This window comes from Protopterus annectens, chromosome 4.part0 (genome assembly GCF_019279795.1).
Source record: "Protopterus annectens isolate FY-2018-M chromosome 4.part0, PAN1.0, whole genome shotgun sequence".
Taxonomy (NCBI): Eukaryota; Metazoa; Chordata; order Ceratodontiformes; family Protopteridae; genus Protopterus; species Protopterus annectens.
Genome location: NC_056733.1, coordinates 279,463,536 through 279,486,875, shown reverse-complemented (window position 1 = coordinate 279,486,875; position 23,340 = coordinate 279,463,536). Strand labels below are relative to the sequence as shown.

The 23,340-nt window shown below is 43.5% G+C and overlaps 1 protein-coding gene across 4 annotated transcripts in view; it reads right to left on the bottom strand.

The window, feature by feature from the left end:
- The window catches only part of MED13L (mediator complex subunit 13L), a 3,068,540-nt gene that overhangs the window by 598,745 nt on the left and 2,446,455 nt on the right, over window positions 1-23,340 (bottom strand). For all 4 annotated transcript variants that reach the window (XM_044068259.1, XM_044068260.1, XM_044068261.1 and 1 more), the window contains one exon: window positions 20,943-21,166. In XM_044068259.1, the coding sequence (XP_043924194.1) occupies window positions 20,943-21,166 (224 nt within the window). The remainder of the gene's footprint in view (window positions 1-20,942; window positions 21,167-23,340) is intronic.

Here is a 23,340-nt window from a genome sequence, read left to right as displayed (position 1 = left end):
CCTATTGTATAGCCTGTTGCATCTCCTAACTTACTTTCTCGGTTAGTAACTTCTGCTTAAACTAACCTCCTAAACCCTCAGCTCTACTACTACAGCCCTACTATAGCCCCCTCCTTTCTCTCCCCCCTCCCATTCTCCACACTATTTATCTTTTTCCCCCACTTCCTATCAATGTCTGTACATTTTCCTTCTTTTGAACAACGATTACCTTTTTGTTTGTACTCTTATATGTAGCAAATTTAGACCACTGTTATCAGTGCAACCCTTAATGTTCATATTTTTTTCTTTTGTTTTTCTCTTTATAATTAGTTTCATATTTGCATTGTTATTTTAATAGTTTTTGTCCTGTATGTTTATCTTTGCTTATGTTTTACCAGGCTAATGACCCTGGGGTCCTTAGAAGCCTAGCCAAGAGTTTATCCCCAAAAAAGAAACTTCAGTTAGCACCTGTCACCCCTGTCAATAAGGGACACAGGTGGAACCCATGGGATAAATTTCTGGTTTCCCATCCACTCATCAAGGTTGCACTTGTAGAGGGTCAGCGAGGTACTCTGTTTAATGTGTATGGGAAGTCTATTCCAGAGACAGGGCAGCCTCTGGGTGACAAACCTGTCTCTCCTGCAGATTTTGTTGATGTCGCATATCAGATTCAGGACTTTCGAGCGGATAATACGCGAAGAGTTAGACTTGTGGATATGGAACATCTCTAGTAGGGGCAGGGTCTGAGATTGCCTTGTAGGTGAGACACACCTGAGCAATCTGTACAATACCGAGTAGAGTGATAATGATTTAGGTTCATAGGTAGGTACTAGGCTATTGGCCCTAGGGCCTATATAAGCCTAGCCAAAGGTACCCTGGCTTTCGCCACCCAAGAAAATTATTTTCCTGTGCCACTGTCAAGCAGAGCCACATAAATGATCCCCGGGGTGAATTTCCTATCTCCCATCCAATCATCAAGATTTTTCTTGAACAGTGCTAATGAGGAGCTTTGTTTGATATAGATAGGTAGTTTGTTCCAGAGTATGGGAAGTCTCTGGGACAGGAATCTATCCCCCCAGCATGTTCTGTTTATTGTGGTGACGAGGTTTAGGTCCCTAGAGCGTGTAGCTCGTATTGAGCCTGTCTGCATAGGACAAGTGTTGCACGTCATGGATTCTCTTTGTGAGATATTTCTGTGGCCTTTCTAGTTAGTGCAGATGTTTGGGAGGTGCATACCAAACTGGGCATTATACTTAATTATTGGTCTGATGCGGGAGGAATATAGAGAGGTAATAACCTCCTTTTTTTCCATGCAATCCCTTTACTTATGAGATGAACTACGTAAAAGTCTTTTCTGACCGCTGCTACTTCATAACTTTGGCACTAGTCATTAGTTGCTGTGAGACCCTCTTGCAATATGTTAACATCATCTGTGGAGTCAATGACAGCACCCAATTTACAGTCATCTGCAAATTTAGTCAGCCACAAGCCTTTTGTCTTCATCTTGACCTCTGAGAAGTAGATGCAAAACAGCTGGAGTCCCAGGACAGATCCCTGGGGAACTCCACTAGTGGAAGGTCTGCTACAGGAGGTGGAGGCATCTATTCTAACCTTGTGGGTCCTGTCGGTGAGATAGTTGCCTACCCACCTGATAAGATAGGGATTTATGCCAAGTTGTGTTAGCTTTTAGATGATGCCCAAGTGGGGGACTGTGCCAAAGGCCTTGGCGAAGTCAAGGTAAGCTGTATGTACTGACTTTCACTCATCCAGGGCCTTGGTGACAGTTTCAAAAAAGTCAACCAGGTTTAACAGGCAAGACCTGCCCTTAACGAATCCAAACTGGGTGGGGTCAAGTGTTTGAAGATTGCCTATGTCCTTGTTTATGAGATTCACAACAATATGCTCTATGGTTTTACAGATCAGACTTGTCAAGCTAATGGGGCAACAGTTTCCTGGGTCAGTAGTGGCACCACCTCTGTGCAAGGGGATGACCATGGCAGTTCTCCACTCTGCTGGAATGAAACCTGTACTTAGGCTGTGGCTGAATATGGTGCTCAATGGCGAAGCTAGTTCTTGCTGGAGATGGAGCAGAATATAGCCTGGAATACTATCAGGTCCCATGGAAGCTGTGTTCTTTGCCTTGGATAGGGCCTTTAACACTTGATCTATGGAGTTGTGAGGTATGGGACAAGTATCGGGGATGTCGAAAGGGCTTTGGGGGGCAGAGGATGAAATTTGTGCTGAACCTATCTGCTAGAAGGTTGGCTAAGTCAACGGGATCAGTGTAAGTGGTACCATTAAGAACTAATTCAGAACAAACCTGGGCTTTGTCATGGAGGTTCCTAACATAACTGAAGAAGGCTTTATAGTTTCCCTTTGTTTCAAAGGCTAGTTTTGATTCATAATTGGCTTTGGAGGTTTTCACTAGTGATCTAATTTGCTTGTTGAGGCTAATGAGGGAGCGTTTCCAAATTGGAAAACAGTTTCTTCCTTTTGTTGTAAAGCCTGTTGATAGAGGATGTCCACCAGACAGATATGTGTTTCCTTGAGGAGCAGGTTTTAGTTCTGTTGGATATGGCTGAGTCCATGCAGTTGTACAGGTGCTTGCATACTGCAATGGCATACTGCTCAGCATAGTTGCCTGCATCCTCTAAGGATGGGTGGTGGTGTGAAGCTACTGATACTCTCCCTTAGGAGGTTGTAGTCAGCTTTTGAGAAGTTTTTTTAGCCTGATTATGGCAAGGGGGTATGGAGGGATAGTAGAAACTTCAAATGAGGCAGATCAATAATATGATCTCACCAGGGAAGAAAATACTGTGAGAGTGGTGCAGCAGTCACCCATGTTGGTGAGAACCAAGTCCAAAAATGTTATCTCCCCTTGTGGAGGATGAGACAACCTGATCCACTGCATTAGAAGTGATGATGTCAAGGAATCACTGGATGAGTGCATTAGTTCAGGAATAGTTTCCCCAGTATATGGTGGGTAGCTGAGTCACCAAGGATCAGGGTGTTAGGGGGTACCTTGATGGAGTCAAGTAGATTCAGGTAGGAGGAGAGGATGTCCTGAATCATGGAGGGGGGTCTACAGCTGGCTATAACTTGGATGGGTGTCTTGCCAGCTGTTAGTTGCACCTGGAATAGTTCCAGTGTGCCATGCTGGCAAACCAGTCTGGACGTGTGGCTGCCCTTAATGAAGACAGGGACTCCACCACCCTTAGTTTTCCTGACCTCATTTTGTTGTTGGAATGTATGGAATGAGGTATAGCACGGTAAGACAGGGCAGCCCTGAACCAAGTTTCAGTGACGGCACAGACGTTGGCATCTTCCAGTGCGAGGACAGCCTCCAGTGAGTGCACTTTTAGGTTAAGGCTCCTAGCGTTAAGCAGCAAGACCTTCAATCTGCTTTTTGACAGATCTTTTATTTTGGAAGATTTGTCTTTGGGACAGTGCCTAAAAAAGGCACATTGGGGAAGGCAGGAGCCTTGGCCAGGATCTGGAATCCCGGGGGTAACAGGTGGAGGCCATCTCTGGAAAAGCATCGAGGCCTGTCAACCATGTCATCCCAGGTAGACAGACACTGTATCCCCTTGGAATGACACCAGAAGCTAAGCCAAATGTTGAAGTCAATTATTTTTTGTTGGTATTGTGGTATCATTCTTGGTGAAGGTAGGATGATGCTTAGGGCTAGGGTCAGACCTGCCTGGGACACATACACAGAGCTCAATCATGTCTCTCTCTTCATATAGTCCAGGGAGGTACATGTTAAGTCATTCATTCGCACCACCATGGACAATAACAGAGTCATACTTGTACTTGTTATGGAGAGACTTAAGTGCATGCATGATGTGGCGGATTATGGCACTAGATAGACAACTGACCGTGACCTTCGCCTTGTCAAGCCTGGTGAGGGAGACATTGGTGTACCTCACAATTGAGTCAACAATGACTAGTATGTTTGGTTTATTGCTATATCTTTTGGGCTGTGTTAGTTTACTGTTTTGCTTAATGGGCTGTGTTTGAGAAACACTGGTGTGTTGTCCGCTGTATGTGATGTGCTTGGTTTTGTGTGTGGAATGTTTGTGAGTGTGTTTTGGTGGTTGCTGCTGTATAAGTTAGTTTTTATTGAGGATCTCTACATAGGTGGGTGTGTGTTGTGCTTGGCTATGTGATGCGAGTGTTGTGGTGTTTGTGTTGGTAATCTCCTCTTTGTCAGGAGTACTGACTGTGGCGCAAGAGAGGATGAACTTCAGGTTGCTGACGTAGATGCATTTCTCGCAAGTAGAAGACGTGACTCAGAAATTCACGGACATAATTGGTATGGTAGTCAGGAAAAGCTATCACTAGTTGCAGATGATATTGTTTTATACATGACAAAACCAGAAAGGGGCATTACAGTGTTGTGGAATATTTTAAGATAGTTTCAAATCTTCTCAAGATACAAAATTAATGAAACTAAAACAAAGGCAATAGCAGTAAATTATGTACCCACACACAAATTGGTCCAACAACATCCATATTTATGGGACATGATAAAATGAAGTATTTATGAGTATGAATTAGAAAGGATTCTGTTGTGGCAGTTAAGGATATGTGGGAAGAGACTAAACAGAAGACAATACAAAAATTGAGAGCTTTGTTATATGGATACTAAAATACAAGCAATTAAAATGTTTTTAGTCCCTTTAGTCTTTTACACAGTTCAGGCATATTTTTATCAACCAGAGGAGAAGTTCTGGATATCGAATAAAAAAGAGTTAAAGGATTTTATCTAGGAAGGAAAGCCAGCAATGGTCAACTGGGATAAGCTGATTCTTCCAAAAGAACAAGGTGGACTAGGATTACCAAATTTGAGGCGATATTTTAGAGCAACACTTACACGTAGCACAAGCAGAAAACTATAATCAAAGTGGAAAGGAATGATGATGATACGGGGGAAAGCTCAGGAAATAAGGAGAGATTGGGAATTTGGATGCAGACTCTTACGGAGAACAACAAAAATCATACAGAGTATTATATTCATAAAACAGCAGGGAGTATTCTAAGAACTACATCTGCATGAGAATGGAAAAAAGAGATTCTGCCGATAGGGATGACTGTGGTTAAGTATACCAATAACAGACAAGAGGGGGCTGGAATTTATTGCAGAAAACTGGCAAACATACCAAGGTATTGGGAAAGGAAAAGGTAAGAGAATGGGGAAGAGGCCATAAATTTAATTGGACTGCAGGTTAGAGATTGCCTTCCCTATCCAGGACTGATATCAGAGTAAAGGCAAAGAAAAAGAAATAGGGAGCTCTTAAATGAAAGACTAGCAATGGTAGAGTTTTTAATAGAATTTAGAACACAAGCTACCATTAAAAAAAGGAATAACTATTACAGCATATAAAACATTGCATGATAACTACAAGAATCAATCAGAGGAGCTTAGAAAGGCCTGGGAAGAGAGACTGGATAAGCAATTCACAGAGACAAAGGGACGGATATATGTGCATCTTCCAAATATGCAACAGTCTAGAAGATGCAGGATCTTTGCCTGGAAGTATTTACATGGGTATTTTTATACACCAAGTAGACTCAAAATAATTTTTCCTCAGGTGAATAGCAAATGCTGGAGGTGTGATGGGCAGGAAAGAGGTGGCTAGGAACATGTTTTTTGGGAGTGTAGTGAATTGGCAGACTTTAGGGATTCCCTATGGACCACTCCGTCAGAGATGCTGGGTGAGAAGACTGGACTGACCTGGGAGATATTTTTTTTTTTGAGCTATGATACAGAATCGGAATTGCCTAGACAAAGTAAAGCCTTGCTGAGTCTAATGATAGTGGCTGCCAAAAAAGCAATTACTAGAAAATGGAAATCAAAGTCTAGACCAACTTTATCAGAAGTAGTGAATACAGTGACAGAGATAAAATAACTGGAACTGAGATCTTTAGAAAAGGGAAGGAGCAAACTACATAAGAAAAAAATGGGAATTGTGGGAACAATACATGCAGAGAAGTAAAGAGGTTTAACAGGCAGGATTTTAATGAGCCATATGATGCTTAACTGAGAATGACTGGATAGATTATAAGTGATGCATAATTAACCACATTTGTTTCAATGGTGATGTATAATGTTTGGAACTAAAGTGGTGTTAATGTTGTTTGTTTTTCATTTATATAAATGTGAGATTGCCTATATCAAACGTGATAATTTAATAAAGATTCATATTGGGAAAAAACAACTGGGCTAGACAGAATAGAATTTATATTTGAAAGGAGCAAGTATATTTAATTGGAAGCAATGACACATATCCAATAATTAATTTGGATAATTTGCCTATAAAAACTAAGAAAAAGATGCAGTGTAATGCAGTAAAAATGGGACACTGGTGCTTTCCAGTGTACCTGTTGAAAAGAAAGGAATTTAAGGAATGGGCAGTAAAAATATTTGGGGAGTTATTAGGAAAGATAGAAATTTCTTCCAAAGGGATAGCTAGAGTGTGGACGAAAATGGAAATAGGAGTTTAAAGATAGGGTAGGACAAATAAGAAAAGGATATGAGAAACAAGTAGTAAGAAACATTTAAAGAGGTTGACAAAGGTTAAAGTAATGCAGAATAAGGAGAATCTGAAATTAATGTCAGAGTATATGCAAAGAGAAAGGGCTAGGAGTGCTGAGTGAAAGACCAGCTCTGGTAGAGTTTTTTGATTTAAGTCTAGAACAGAAGCTGTTGTTAAAAATGGGACAGTTAGCAGGGTATACAAAATATTGCACTATAACTGTAAGAACCAATCATGGGGGAATGGGATTAGAAAATATTGGGAAGAAAGACTGGAAGGCAATTTACAAAGGAAGGACATCTGTCTTTCTTCCAAAAGTGCAATAGAGTCCAGAAGGTTTAGAATTTTTTAATTGGAAGTGTTTTCATAGGTATTTTTATACTCCAAGTGGACTTCAGAATTTTTTTTCTCAGGTATACAGCAAATACTGGAAGGTCTGATGGAAAAAAGAGAGGTAACTTGGAATGAAATAAGGTAGCAGATTTTGAAAATTCCCTAAACCGTACTCTGTCAGAAATGTTGGGGAAGCAAATGTCAATAATTCTTTTGATCTTGCACACAGGACCTGAATGCCAATACATAGTAAGGATTCACTAAAAGTACAGTTTTGTACCTACCATAAATGTAGATGTTCGAGTGTATACACTGCTGCAGTCATTACACTCGGGTTATCCTGCCGTCAGGAGGTTCCCCAGTCGGCCTGCGTTCCAAAGTCTTGGTCCGGCATCGGTTGCTGTCGCCTCCCCCCTGACATCAGTGCGACAGGGTATATAAGATGTAGCCGACGCCATTTTCTTCAGTTTTTCTTGCCCCAGATGGCAGGTGCCTCTAAATATGTAGGCAATTCCAATTACTAATAAAACATACATAAGAAAAGCAATAAACAACTTACAGCTACCAGCAAATACTCTCCATAGATAGTAAGGGTAGAAGATATAGGTACGTACCAGCCAGTAAGAGGGGAAGGAGGGAGGGTAACCTGGACTGCAGCAGTGTATACACTCGAACATCTACATTTATGGTAGGTAGAAAAACTGTACTATGTTCATCGTGTTACACTGCTGCAGTCATTACACTTGGGTAGAATCCCAAAGCTGAGGTAGGGTGGCTGGTTCCATAAGGCATTAGGGGTGGCTATAAGGCCCTGCAGCACTGCAGTGGCGAAGCCAGCTCTGGATTTAGAGTACAGAGGCAGATGGTAATGCTTGGTGAAGGTATGTACAGAACTCCAAGTTGCTGCTTCCAAAATATCTTTGGTAGGTACTCCCCTGAGGTAGGCAGTTGAAGTGGCTGTTGCCCTGGTGGAGTGAGATCTAATGCTGCTAGGTACAGGTTTTCCATGGTATGTGCAGTAGAAACGTATACAATGTCCTATCCATTTTGAAATAGTCTGTTTTGAAATGGCTTTTCCCTGTGCTCCTGCAACATATGCTACCAATAATTGCTCAGATTTTCTGAAAGCTTTGGTTTTGTCCAAGTAGAAGCGTAACTGCCTGTGAATGTCCAAAGAGTGCAGTAGTCTCTCCCCTTTATTCTGTGGTTTAGGATAATAAGTTGGCAGGTGAATAGTTTGGTTTAGAGCCACACTGGATACCACCTTTGGCATAAATGTAGGGTTAGTTCTTAAAGACACCCTGTCCTGGTGGAAAATGAGGAAAGGTTCCACTGCCATTAGTGCCTGTAATTCTGAAACTCTTCGTGCTGATGTTATTGCCAGGAGCAGAGTAGTTTTCCAAGAGATATATTTTAATTCTGCTGTGTTAGCTGGCTCAAAAGGAGGTAAAGTTAGTTTTCCCAAAACAAAGTTGAGGTCCCAAGTTGGAGTAGGTGCTCTACGGGGTGGTCTTATGTTTTTAGCCCCTCTGAGGTACTGTTTTAACAGAGGATTAGAGAAAATTGGTGGATCCGTGTTGTAATGAGCAGAGATGGCAGAGGCGTGGATCTTGATGGATGAGAAGGAGAGGGCTTTGTCCAGCATCTCAGTTAAGTATTGTATATCTGAGGAATGTTTGGGACAAGAGGATCAAGGCTGTGAGCTTGGTTCCAGGCACAGAATCTCTTCCATTTATCCGAATAGGCTTTCCTGGTACTAGGCCTTCTGGCCTCCAGAATGACATCCATAACAGCTTTGGAGAGAGACACTGCTTGCTTGACTAAAGAATCTTCCATGCAGCTAGGTTTAAGGTCTTTAGCTGGCTGTGTAGTATTTGATTGCTGTGCTGAGTCAGCAGATGTGGGATTTGAGGCAAAATCCAGGGTGGTTCTTGTGCTAAGTTCCTTAAGATTGGGTACCAGTGCTGGCGTGGACAGTCTGGTGCAATCAGGATCATCTTTGGCTCTTCTTGCCTGGCTTTTATGAGTACCTTTGGCAGGAGAGGTAGTGGTGGGAAAGCGTATACTTGTAGGTTCTCCCAGCTGAATGAGAGGGCATCCACTTTCCATGCTTGTGGATGGTAACTCCTTGTGCAGAATTTTTGTAGCTGGCAGTTTATTGGGGATGCAAACAGATCTATGTCTGGGTGCCACTATTTCTGTGTTATCATTCTGAATATTTGTGGATTCAATTCCCATTCGTGGGGATCCATGATGTTTCTGCTTAAGTTGTCTGCCAGTGTGTTTTTCTCTCCTGGCAGGAATGTGCTTGCAGATGAACTTGAAGGTTTCTAGCTGTGTTCCACAAGGTCATGGCTTGTCTGCATAAGGGGTAGGAGTGAGTGCCCCCTTGCTTGTTTATGTACCACATAACTGTGGTGTTGTCTGTCTTTAGCAGTAGTTGTCCTGGATTCAGCAGGTCTTTGAAAGTTATAAGGGTATTTTGTACAGCTAGCATCTCTTTTTGATTGATGTGAAGATGGCTTTGTTCTGCGGGCCACATGCCCTGAATAGATTTGCCTGCCATGTGTGCTCCCCAGGCATAATCCAATGCATCTGTTATCAGTGTTTGCCTGGCTGTGGGTTGTGTAAAAGGCTGTCCCTTGTTGAGGTGACAAGCTTGAGCCCACCATTGAAACTCCTGTTTAAGGCAAGGGATTAGTGGTATAACTGTTTCCAAACTTTGACAGTGTTGAGACCCTACATTTTTTAGGTACCATTGTAGTTTCCTCATATGCAGTCTGGCAAATGGAATTAGTAGTATGCAGGATGCCATGTAACCCAAGGCCTGCAGAATTTTTCTTGCAGGGAGTTGGGTCTTTGGTGCCATCAATTGAAAGTATTGAGTCAGTTGTCCTTGCTTGTCTGGCGTGAGATAAGCCATCTGGGCCGTTGTGTTCAAGCTGGCACCCAGGAATATAATCTCTTGTGAGGGCACTAGTTTTGATTTCTTTTCGTTTACTGTGTACCCCAGGCAACTTAATAACTTTTTTACAAACGCCAGATGCTTTAGAAGAATGTTCTTGCTCTCTGCTTGAATCAGGCAGTTGTCCAGGTACGGATAAATTTGAATTCCTTTCTGTCTGCAAAATGCAATTACTGGTGCCAGGCACTTTGCGAAGACCCTGGGCGCAGTAGACAAGCCAAAGGGCAGTGCAGATAATTGGTAGTGCATTGAACCAGCTATGAATCTGAGGTATCTTCTGCAGTTTTGTCTGACAGGGACATGCAGGTATGCTTCCTTGAGGTCCAAAGTCACAAGCCAAGCTTTCTTGCCCAGCATGGGAAGAAGCTGCTGTAGTGTCAACATTTTGAATTTCGGAGCATACAGGTAAGTGTTTAGAGACGAAAGATCCAGAATGGGCCTCCAGGCTTTGTCCTTTCTGGGTACCAGAAAGAGTCTTGAGTAAAATCCTTGTCCTTGCTCCTGTGATGGTACCTTTTGAATAGCTCTCACATACATGAGTGCTGTAATTTGTTTTTGAGCCTCTGCCCATTGATTTGGTGGCAGATTTGGCATTCCTTTTAACCTTGGCAAAGTGTGAAAGTGGAACCTGTAACCCTGAAATACAATGTTGAGAACCCATTTGTCTTTGGTGATCATTTGCCAATTGTGGTAGAAGAGTGCCAGTTTTCCTCCCAAGGGGGCTGCCAAGAGGGATTTGTTTGGCAGCTGTAGTGGGAAGTCATTGCTGCTGCTTTTTACATGGTTGGGGCCTGTCTTTCCCTTCTTTCTGGTCTGATGCAACCCATTGTCGAGGCCTGTAAGAACCTTGTGTTTGACCTCTACCTCTTGGACATCTGTATCTTCCCCTTTGAGGTCTGTCTGTAATTGGAAAGGACCAATTCTTAGTTGGCCAGTTTCTGCTAAATCTAGGAGGCTGAACCTGTAAGAAATCCTTCATTGTTTGCATAGATTTTGCCTTATCCTCCATTTTCTTTAATACCTCTTCTGCCTTAACTCCAAATAACACATCCTGCTGCAAAGGTGCATCCAATAATTTTGCTTTAACATGATCTGGTAACGTATGTTCTTTTAACCAAGCATGTCTTCTAATGACAGAGCCTGTAACTGCTACTCTGCAGGAGGCCTCTAGAGAATCAAAACCACATTGCAAAGTATGCTTTCCCACTTGTTCAGCTGCATGCAATAAATCCTGCATCTCTTTAAAATTAGAAGGATCTGATTCTGGTAGCATTTTTTGTTTTAACTGAGAGAGTAAAAATTGCTGATATTTTAGCATGTGAAACTGGCAATTTAAGGCTCTCATTGCTAAAGTTGCCGACGCATATACTTTCTTTCCCCATCTGTCTAATGCTCTGGAATCTCTGTCAGAGGGAACAGGATTCTTGGCTGATGAGGCCTTAACTCCTTTGTGTCCCTGAGAAATAGTTTCAAGGTCAGCTACAGGGCTTTTATACAGAAATTTATGTGAGTCAGGGACTCTGTAGTATCTGTCAGGTTTAACAGGGGCTGGGGGTAAGGAATCAGGATTTAAGCTGGATTCAGTATACACATCATCCACAATATCTAACACTGGCGGGATAGGAAGGGGTCTGTGTTGAGGTAATAAAAGGAAGTCTCTGAGCCTTTTCTTGGATTCTGAGTAATCCTGGCCTTCCCAGTGGAAATGCTCCCTCATGGCATGTAGGGGTTCCCCAAAGGAGTAGTCCTCAGGCGGTGAGGCTGATGGAACTGATTCCTCAGCATCAGAATCCTCATAAGGGGGTAAAGAGTATCCTAGGTCTGAGGATGAATCAGAAGAGATGGACACCTGGTCGGATGACTCATAGTCTGCATCCTGTCTAGGCCTTTTATCAGGAGGGGGATGGGACCCCCTGATCAGAGTGATTAGATCTTCGGACATTTTGAGCATTTGTTTCTTAGGCATGGAGGCCTGCCCTGGAGAATGCTGTATTTGTTTCTTTGATTTTAAAGGAGGCTTAGACTTAGCTGAGGGTTTAATGCTTAACTGAGTAGGTCTGAAGACACCCTCTGAAGCTGTGGGTTGCTCAGCTACTCCAGACCCCTCTGAAAGGTTAGTCTCGGTAGGCTGAATAACTTATGCGTCCGAAGGCCCAGCCATCTCCACATGGGATTCAGAGGCGGCCTGTGGTTCTACAGAAGAGGTCGTCAGGGGTTGCGAAGGTGCCTCGCTGAAAACCGGAGAACCAGCGAATGGCCTAAAAGAGGCTTCATCGTCAGTTTTGGGCCTCGGATGCCTATCCCTGTCTTTGCGCTTTTTGTGTATTCCGGTCGTCGGAAGTTCCGACGGCATGGTATAATTGAATTTTCTACCAAAATAAAGCCCTGGCAAAATCAAACCGACGTTTAATAGTGCACTTGTTAAACCTAGCACAAAACCGACAACCAGTGACATCGTGGTCTGGGCCCAGGGCATGGGATGCAATAGGAATGGAAATCCGTATGAGGTATTTGCTTCCCACAAGAAACACAGTTATTAACTTATACTGACATTGGTATGAGGCAAGAAAAGGTTTCCCCAACGGGGTACTTAGCTTTGTAGAAGACTTTGGTTCTGGATTCGGAATGAAAATCTCAGGAGACGGCCGACTGGCACTTGCGAACTGCTTTTGCTTCGGACACCGTGCGGCAAGAAAGACTGGAGAAAATGGTGTCGGCTGCATCTTATATACCCCTGTCGCACTGACGTCAGGGAGGAGGCGACAGCAACCAACGCCGGACCAAGACTTTGGATCTCAGGCCGACTGGGGAACCGCCTGACGGCAGGATAACCCGGGTGTAATGACTGCAGCAGTGTAACACGATGAACATCTTAATGCTACTGTCTACCAAAAAGCAATTACTAGAAAATGCAACTCAAGATATAAACCAACTGTAACTGAAATACTGGCTATTGTAAATGACAAAAAAAAAAAGTTGTGTAAAATCTTACCATAACCATAGATTCCCTTCTCTTCCATGTTGCAGTATTCTATTTGTGGGTTTACCCTTCTTCCTCTCCAGTTTGTCCGGCAAGGTTTCCAAAGATTTTCAGTCCCTCTTGGTGTGTCGGACATTTGACGTGGCTGCAGAAACATGGGCCATAAAAGTGGCGTCTGCTCGCACCAGCCCTCAGAACATAGTAAAAGCCCCAGTTTGAGCCAGTCCTGTAAAGGCATAGCCTGTCCAATATCACCCCAGAGAGCAAGTGCAGTCATGCAAGTGGGGAAGGTGGGTGGGAAGGAATACTGCAACATGGAAGAGAAGGACATCTATAGTTATGATAAGATTTTACACAACTCTCCTATGTCCTTCAATTCCATTGTGTTAGTATTCTACCTGTGGGTGAGTGCAAAAGCTCACTTAGAATTGGGAGGTGGCCTCGATGAAGTTTCCAGGAATCAGTGTAGGACAGCCCTGGCAAACTTCGCCCTGGCTCTGGAGATATGGTCCAGTTTGTAGGGTTTGGTGAAGGTGTGAACTGAGGACCAAGTGGCTGCCTCAAGTATGGAGTTGGTGTCTAACCCTTTAAAGAAGGCTCCAGAAGAGGCCATTGCTCTGGTGGAGTGGCCCTTGACATTGCCCTGCAAGGTCTTCCCATGGTGCAGATAACAGAAGGAAATGGCCCGGCAGAACTAGGTCGAAATGGTTTGTTGACTCACAGCTTTCCCCAAGGCCCTGGGGTGGAAGGAGACAAATAGCTGGTCTGATTTCCTAAAGGGTTTGGTTTTATGAAGATAAAACCTAAGTTGTCTGTGGACGTCTAGGGAATGTAGCACTCTCTCACTATCCCCCTGTGGGTTAGGGAAGAAGGTGGGCAGGTGGATGGGCTGGTTCAAGGATAGGTCATTCACTACTTTGGGAATGAATGTCAGGTTTGTCCTGAGAGTCACCCTGTCCAGGTGTAAGATTAGGAAAGATGGTGTAGCCATAAGAGCTTGCAATTCTGAAACCCTTCTGCCAGAAGTCAGAGCTACCAGCAATACAGTTTTCCATGTGCAAACTTTTAAGGTGGCCTTGGCTGCTGGCTCAAAAGGGGCTAGAGTAAGTTTTTCTAGAACACAGTTTAGGTCTCAGGGAGGGGGAGATGGGCTCCTGGGTGGTCTTAAGTGTAATACACCTTTGAGGAAAAGTTTGGAAGGGAGTCTGGATGCAAGGGATGGATCCAGGAGGAGGCAGGCAGAGATAGCAGACATGTGTGCCTTCAGAGACGAGTAAGACAACCCTGTCTGCATGAATTCACACAGGTATGACAGGATGAGAGGTATATCACTTTCCAGAGGGTCCAACTGTCTTTTGTAACACCAAATAGAAAACCTTTCACATTCAGAGAGATAGGATTTCCTTGTGTTGGGTTTCCTGGCCTCCTGCAGGACAGTGAGCATGTCCTTGTTATATGGGTGTCTGAAGGGGATCAGAATCCTATCAGCCACAGGGTGAGGTGCATGGATTGCCACTGTGGGTGTATCTGAGTCCCCTTGTTCTGTGTGAGCATGTCAACTAAAGGGGGTAACCTGTGGTGATTGCCCTTGAACAGGTGAAGAAGAAGAGGGAACCAGTGCTGTCTTGGCCAGTAGGGAGTCACCAGCAATATTTTGGGAGAGTCCTGCTGAATTTTCAGCAGGCCCTTTGTATCAATGGGAAGGGGGGAATGCATATAGGAATTTCCCCTTCCAGGTTATCAAGAAGGCATCTGTTGCTAACGCCTTGGGGTCTGGTGTCCTGGTGCACTAGCCAGGGAGCTGCCTGTTTATGGAGGAGGTGAACACGTCTATTTGTGGAATACCCCACCTGTGGACCATAGTCAGGAAAACATCTCTTTGCAGCATCCATTTGTGGTTGTTTAAAATGGTTCTGCTTAGGTAACCTACCTGGGAGATGTGCAGGGATGGGATGTAGGTTGCCTGAAGAGTGATCTCCTGTGAGGTAGCCAGTTCCCACCCCCACCAAGCTAGTCTGCATAGAAAGTAGGATTTGGTCCCTCCCTGCTTGTTGAGATACCACAGGACTGCTGTGTTGTCTGCGAATATCTTTAGAGGGCCCTGATCTAGGTAGGGTTGGAAGGCCTGTAGAGCAATGAGGATGGGTCTCATTTCGCTTACGTTTATGTGATCTTGTTTGTGTCTGTCTGTCCACAAACCTTGTACTTTCCTTTTTCCCAGAGTCACTCACCAGCCCAGGTCTGAGGCATCTGTGTACATGGTCTGCAAGGGAGAGAGTGTTTGCAGAGGCTGTCCTGGGTTTTGGGCTACCTGAGCCACCCACCATCTCAGTTCCTGATGAAAGCAGGGGAGCAGTGGGATCCTGAACTCTAGAGGGTGGGAGTGTTGGGTCCACACCAACCGGCGGTACCACTGAAGTTTCCTCATGTGCATCCTTGCTAGGGGCAACATGGGAATGGTAGCTGCCATGTAACCTAGAAGCCTCAGAAATTGTCTTGCAGTCAGTTCTGTTGATTGTAGAGCAGCAAGAAAGTGGTTTTGGAGGGATACCACATTTTCTGCTGGAAGAAAGGTCTTTCTGAGGTCTGTCCTGATCCTGCAACCCAGGAAGACAATATCCTGCATGGAGTTGAGGTGGGATTTTGGGAAGTTCATCAAGAACCCTAAGGACTGTAGGATTACCAGAAGGTCCCGGGAGTGGCAGAGGAGAGTTTCCTGGTCTTTTGCCTGGATTAGGAGGTCGTCTAGGTAAGGGAATAACTGACTTCCCTTTTCCCTGCAGTAGGCGATGACTGGAGCCAGGCATTTTGTAAATATCCTGGGGGCAGTAGAAAGCCCAACGGGAAAGGCACAGAACTAAAAGTGAGATGAGCCTGCCAGGAATCTCCGGTATTTCCTGAAGGCGAGCTTTACAGGTATGTGAAGGTAAGCATCCTTTATGTCCTGGGTTGCCATGAAGCATCCTTTATGTCCTGGGTTGCCATGAAACCCTGTGGAAGGATGAGTGGAAAGAGAGTAGGTGGGATGAGCATCCTGAAAGTAGGAACTTTTACGAAGGGGGTTAGGTGCGAGAGGTCTAGAATCGGCCTCCATGGCCCTTCTTTTCTGGGTACCAAAAAAATTCTGGAGTAGAATCCTTTTCTTTTTGTTTGTGCAGAAACTGGTTCTATGGTGCCCTATAGTAGCGGAGTTTGCAGAACTTGATGAAGGAGGGGTAGCTGACTGGGAGGAGGCTGTAGTATGCCCAGTCTTGATGGAGGGGTGATCCAGGACATGAAGTAGCCATCCTGTATGATCAACAGAACCCATTTGTCTGTGGTAATGAGTGACCATGCAGGGAGACAATGAGAGAGACGGGCAGAAAGGGGAATGGATGGGGGGGTTGAAATTTTGGCAGGCAGTCAGCCATTACCTGCCCTATCAGGAAAGGGGGGCCTTTGGCTGGAAGACTGAAAAGGCCCAGGCTGAGGAGGTTGTCTTCTAGGGGGTCTTCTAGCCGGCGAGCTGCAGGCTTGGAGGTTTTCCTGATAAATTGGGTCTTTGCCGGGTAGTTACTCTGGAACTTGGGATTAGGCGAGACCAGGACATGCTTTAGGTTCTGTAATTCTTTTACTTTCTGTTGTAAGGATTTGAATAGGTCAGCCACTTTTGCACCAAAAAGGGCTGAGTGATCCAAAGGTGCGTCAAGGAGTTTGGTCCTGATGTCATCTGGGACAGGCTGTAGTCGCAGTCATGAGTACCTCCTTAGTACTGAAGCTGATGCAGCTGACCTGGATGAGGCTTCAGCTGCATCATAACTGCATCTCAAGGAGTGTCAATTCACTTGAAGAGATGAGTGCTGTGAAGAGAAGGAGGCCTTGGCTGCACAGTCAGGGATGTCATCTAAATCTTTAGTGGCTTTGTCCAGCAGAGCTAAGGAGTATTTGGTCATATGGGTTTGGTAGTTGGTGGCTCTAAATGAGAGGGTAGCAAAAGTGTAAATTTTCTTTCCCAACCTCTCCACAGTCTTGCTGTCTTTATCACCAGGGAGGACAGTAGTGGTAGGCAGAAGCTTGGAGGCTCTGTCTGTAGAGATGGCTATAGTGGCAGGATCAGTAGGAGGGCACTTAATGAGAAATGTCTCCGTCTCAGGGACTTATTAGAGTCTGTCTGCTCTACATGGGGCTGGAGGTTGGGAGTCTGGACTAATAGAGGCTGAGGCAAAAGCATCCAAGAATGCAGGCTGAATAGGAGGAATGGCAGCGAATCCATTTGAATAAGGTCATAAAACCTTTTTTGTACATCAGGCATATCAGAGGATTGACGCTTAAAGTGGTCTTTCATTTTATTAATAGTTTCCCCAAACGTAAGATCCTCTACAGGGGAATTAGGTTCAACAGAGCCCTCCTCAGGAGATCCATATCCCAGGGGGGGTGAGATCTGGGAGGAGTAAGAAAGAGAGTCCTCACAGGAATCAAACAATTCCTCTTCTTCAGGCTGATCTACCCTCCTTTCCTGTGTTGGAGGCCTGGGAATAAGGAGGGGAGGAGCAGTGGCAGAGGGTCATAAAGGCATTGAACAGAGTCTGGATGAAGGCCTGCCAATCCGGCATGCTTTCAGAGGTTGGCATGAGGTGTCTTGTTTTTTCTTTAAAGCCTTGCTGCCATCTGGCTAGGAATAGACCTAGGGTCAGGCATTGGAAAGGCAGAGACGGAGTCTGACAGGCCCAGAGTGAATGCCGTCCCCCCCCCCCCGGCGTCTAAGGCAGGTGCCGGTAAATCCTCTGTGGATGTGTCGTCTACTCGAGATTGTGCAGCTTCCTCAAAGGTACCTGCTTTATCTACACCAGCGGATGCCAGATCCTCAGTCAAACTGACATCGGCTACAGACAGAGGTACGTCAGGCAGAGGCACAGCAGACGAAGTAGGCTGCAAGGACTTGGCCCTATTCCTAGGCGGTTCAGACGGGGCACTGGATGCGGCCTCCATCCCTAACGCTATTTGTTTCAAGCGCAGATTCTCTAAATACAAGTGTAAGGCTTGCAAACGACAGCGTAAGGTCTTGGGGACAAATGATCGGCAAACGGAGCAGTTCTCATGGTCGTGTTCCCTGCCTAGACAAAAGAGACACTGGTTATGCGTGCCTTTGCGGGGAATCTGCTGACCGCACTTGCACTTACCAGATGACATTAACAGACTACAATTTACAACAAAGTAGAACTGAAAGAATCCCCAAAGGGGTACTTAACTGAATCTTTTCTGATCAGACGTGTACGAGAAGCAGGAGCACCTGGCGTACGACTGGCGGCTGAAAAGTTCTGAGGGCTGGTGCGTGCAGACGTCACTTTTATGGCCCACATTCCTGCAGTCACATCAGTCATCCGATGCACCAAGAGGGACTGAAAATCTTTGGAAACCTGGCCAGAGAAACTGGAGAGAAAGAAGGGTAAACCAACAAGTAGAATACTGCAACAATGGATTAGAACATCTAGCGGTGGGGTCTTTAGAAAAAAGAAAAATGCAAATTACATAAAAAATGGAATTTTTGGGAACAATACATGCAAAATAATGTTCAGGAACAGGAGTAAGGTTTAAGGGAAGATGGAAATTTTGCAATCTATGTAATATTAAATTGAATAATTGTTATTTTATTCATGAAAAAGAAAAACATCATTGTGATAGTTACAACTGTTATTAAGGTATTACACAGTGAAGGCTCCAGCTTAGCTGGGCTTTCTTAAGAGTTTTTACTGCATAGCTTGTGTGATCTTTTTATTCTTTGGTTTGGGTATTATTTGGATTATTCTGCAGGCACGTTATGGACAACGAGCTTGGTTTCAAGCTCTGTGTTTCCAAAGTGTAGACAGATGATCTACTTATGCTGTACTGACAAGCTTGGAAAAAGGACAAAATATGGTATGTATGCTGCTAGAAGTGCTTGGCTTTACTGACCTGAATGCACCAGTAAAGACTTAAAATGTAAAAAGTGAAAAGTTAAGCACATTCACCCTCCTAATGAGACTGATGAAATCAATCCAAGCTGAAAAGACTGGCATGTTTTTAATGGCATTTGCATGTTATCTCATGGGCCTCAACTACCAGATGTTTTACACAGTGAAGACCAGCTTATCTGGATCTTTCTTGGAGTTTTTAGTATACAATAAAGGACAGATACACTGAACATTTTACCATTCAATACTGAGACATATAATGCCTCCCTTGAAGCGCAGGAATTTTTATAAAAGTCCCAAGGACCACATTTTACATTTTCTGGGAGATAACGGAGTATATACGTGACCACCATCTTCCCTTTTTTTTCTGAACCACAATCAGCCAGCTTAGATTATGTGCCTCCTAACTACTTCTAAATGCTATGCATATGCTTTGCTGAAATGGGTCCAAACAGTTCAACAGCTAGGAAAGAGAATGAGTCAGTGGAATAAATAACCCATTCAGTATGTGGTTCTTTGACTTTGCTGACAGACATACGTCTAACAAAAAACATTTCTTCAGTGAATGAAGTACAGTAGATGTTAAGGACTTCACTAAAGAAAGGAATGTTTTGTCTGAAAGCAACCGAAAAATATGCAATGTAGAACACATTGATGGTTTCATTAGCAGTGTCAATGGCTCAACATGTTGGCACACTTACCTTAGGTGATGGAATAGCAGAAGGTTGTAGGAAATGGGATTTATTTTCAAAATGATGACAATACAGTGCAGCGTTAGGGGTTGCTGCACTCCTGAGGATGCTGTCCAAAACTGCAGTCCCATCTGCCTCAGTTGTTGGTAGCTCAAGTTTATGTAAAAGCTCCAATGGCTCTTATAGAAAAAGTTAAGGGAAGTTCCATGGTGTCTTGTCCAAATTTTCCCATGTCATATAAATACCACCTTGGGTTTCCCCTGTAAAGAGGCTACTAGCCTAGTGGGACTAACCCAGTCAATAAAGGAATGCTAAATAAAGTGACAAACCCTCCTAACAAGACTTCGATAAAATCAATCCAAGACAAAAGCAGCAGACGAAGAGACAATGTAATCATTAGTGCACCATACAAAAACTGATGGCGTAAGACTCCAGAAGGCGTAAGACTCATTCTCATGAAGAAAGGATATTTGGATGGCTCCATTTTTTTAAATTAGAATGACTAATATGCCCCTTAGAGGGGAATGACTAAGGGAGTCACTTGCCACAAAGCCAAACTATCCAGGACACATAAGTACAGGCAGCAGATATGTACCAACACTGATAAAACAACAGATTGTGTTCATTTTTATTATTAAATAAAACCTACCTATACTTCTTGTAACTTGTAATTAATTGTTTTTATTGTGGAGCTTTTCTCCCCGGGCCTCCACTGAAAAAGGATCTGTGTCCAGTCGGATTTTCCCGGTCAACAAATGTAAATAAATAAATAAAACTATGATGATGCAAGCACTTTTTCAATTGATTATTCTTTTGCATGCTCCTACATAAAAGCATTTCAGTTGCCCTGTCATGCAGCCTTTGACAATTCCCACTCCGTGGCACTCTCCCTTCCCTTCTCTTTTAATGAAGAGCACAATGACTGTTACATCTACTCACTGAGAAGACCACCAGTTTTATCTATGAAGAGTAGATATTTTGTGGTCAATAAAATATTCTAAACATGACAGCCAAAGTCAAACAAATGACTGAACATGAACAATTCTATGGTGTTGGTTAGGGTGTCTATTCACACAAATAAAAGGAGATTCTAAGAGAAATTCTAACTAGAAAAAGTAATCTGCAAGTTTAGAAGTTGGAAACAACTGATAAAATAACTGAACCCCAGGAAAATCAAGGACTATGAAAACAAACTAGTGGGAGAGAACTAAAGCATGCATGTTGTGGGGAGTGGAGGAAGACAAATGGGAACTCTATATAATCTCTTTATGAATTTATGTTACTGCTCTGTGTAACCTACCAAATGAATTCCCCCGACCTAAAATGAAAGGTAAATCTTTACACACTGAGTGTTAACTGATTATTTCAATTTCATAAAATATACTTGCTAACAAAGATGATCTCACACACACCTGTGAGCATACACAAACAAAAAATGACAGTGCTCGCAGGCAAAAACTTTACAAGGAAAGCCTCATAAACTGTTTCTGACAAAATCTTCCCTAAATTATTAAACTTTCTTACCTCATAGACAGCACTTAAATCCCTGAAGAATGTTTTAGCTCCAGCAAGCAAGGCCTCATTTTCTGGACACACCACAATGTAAGCTATATCTCGCGAACTTCCATATGGCTCTAGCAGCAGTCTTTCCCAAAAGGGTAGTGCAAATGGAGAAATGGTCAAGAACTCCTTGTCATTTCCCACCAACAAAGCAGGGATAGGGAGTGGCTCAGGTGACTCCTCAGATCCTGATGTTATAAAAAAAGAGACAAGTTACAAAACTCCTGTGCAAGAATGCAATAATAAAATGTTTTACATTAACAATGTAATCAGTATATTTTTTCTTACATAAAGAACACACAGTGGTCTCCAAAACACCAGCAATACTTTCTTGAAACAAACTCTGCTGCACTGGGCAAACCTCATGTCCATTCCATCCCCAAGTAACCCATATTCTCAAACTAGTAATCCTACAAATCATAAGAAATAGTGAAATAGGAGTTTAGTAACTTCGGTGTAGCTTAGAATTCGGATCATCATTCAAAGTATGACGTAGCATATACTTACCTTCTAGTCCTTTTCCATAAAAGTGAAAGTGTTTATCAAGTTCTAGAGTCTTAACAAAAACTGCTTCAATACACAGTTAATTCAAGATACATGCAGGATGGAGTTACATAACAACAGATTTGTATACTGCCAGAAAGAGAGGGTGTCTATCTATGTGCTCTGTTATGAATGCAGCTGTAGATTCTAACTTCACCAGTCATTCTCGAGGCACATTTTAGAGACCACAATCTTTTTCATTAAATACTTTTACCCCTTCTACCTGCTGAACATCAAGATCTTCTCCCCCATTTGAGTGACAGTCAAATTTGGGAGCCAACATTTGTGGAGTCATAAGGGTTTTTCACTTGAACACCAGTGCCCCTGTTCATGATTGGTTATGTACTCTGGGGGCTGGGCATACCATGGGTGTGTCAAATGCTGGATTCCCCTCTCACTTCCACAATGGGAGTAAGCCAGCATGACTATCTTGGACCTGCTAAGAAGTGTATATACAGTCTCCTCAATTCAACCACCAAAGAGATCACACCTGCATGAAAGGCATGCTTTATGGGCATGAGCTAACCCTTCCCTCTCTCCAAGGACGGTCAGAGGGGATCCTCCCTGTCTATGCCATTGACTGCCTGAGTTGCTAAATGAACTCAGATCACCTGGGCCATAGCTGGGATGCTGGAAGTTACTATGAAGAATGTCTACATATCCAGCGAGCAGCTGATCCCTGCAATCTGCATCCTATGTACCTTACCTTATCTTTCATGTATAGGATTCATTACCAATTTCGTTTTGCAAACATGATCATGAGAACACATTTCACATCCTGTCTGCTGTATACTGAGAAAAGTTTGGCTTATCTAATCATTTCTCATATCCCTTCCATCTCATACACCATTTTGAAAACTTTCTTCTGGGATCTGATGTTCATTCTGCTGTACAGCATCTAGAATTGCATGTATACTCAAGATGTGGCCTGATCAGGGTCTAGAAGAATAGACTGTTTTGTTCCAAGTGTAGTATTTTGTATCTGTTGGCAATTACCCTCAAATGGCATCCTCCCATCCACTTGGGACAGATTTCCCATGAGCTTCTTTTGACTCTGTGCTGAATCAGCCACCTCATCTTCTGTGTTTACTTTTATGACATTCACACAGTACATGGTGGGGGCTATAAGCTATGGTTTCAAGAAGGAGACAAAGTTAATTTTTCTAACACATAGCTGAGATCCTGTAGTGGATTCATGTCTAGGTGGTGCAAGATGTATTCCTCCCCCAAACTGCTTTACTGGTAGTTAAGAATATGGGGGTAGAGTAAGTCAGACTGAGACAACACAACAATGAACCTTTAAGGAAGCATATGACAGTGCAGTTTTGTAGAGATCTAAATAATCTAGGACCAGTGACTCTACAGCTGTGTCAGGGTCTTGAACACTGAAAAGGCACAAAAGGGAGAATCCCTTCAATTTTATAAGATATAACTTCACTGTGTTAGGTTTTCTAGTCTCCAACATAATGTTCAGCATGCCAAACATACGCCTGCCGAACATGATGGTTAAATCATCCAAGCTGTCAGCCTTAACATGGTTAGGCTGAGGTGTATAAGGGACTCCTTTTACTGGGTCAAGAGGTCCACATGCTAAGGCAATATTTTTGTTTTTTCCCTTGCTAGGTTCAGCAGGAAGGAGTACCAATACTGTCTGGGCCAAAAGGGGGAAATCAGTATGGTTTGTGCTCATTATATTTTGGTAATATTCTCAGGTTGAGGGGCTTGGGAAGAAAAGCATGTAGAAATAGACCTTTTCACTCTAGGGGGAAAGCATCTATTTTACAATCTGCAACAAAACTTTCTCAGCTACCCGTTTTCT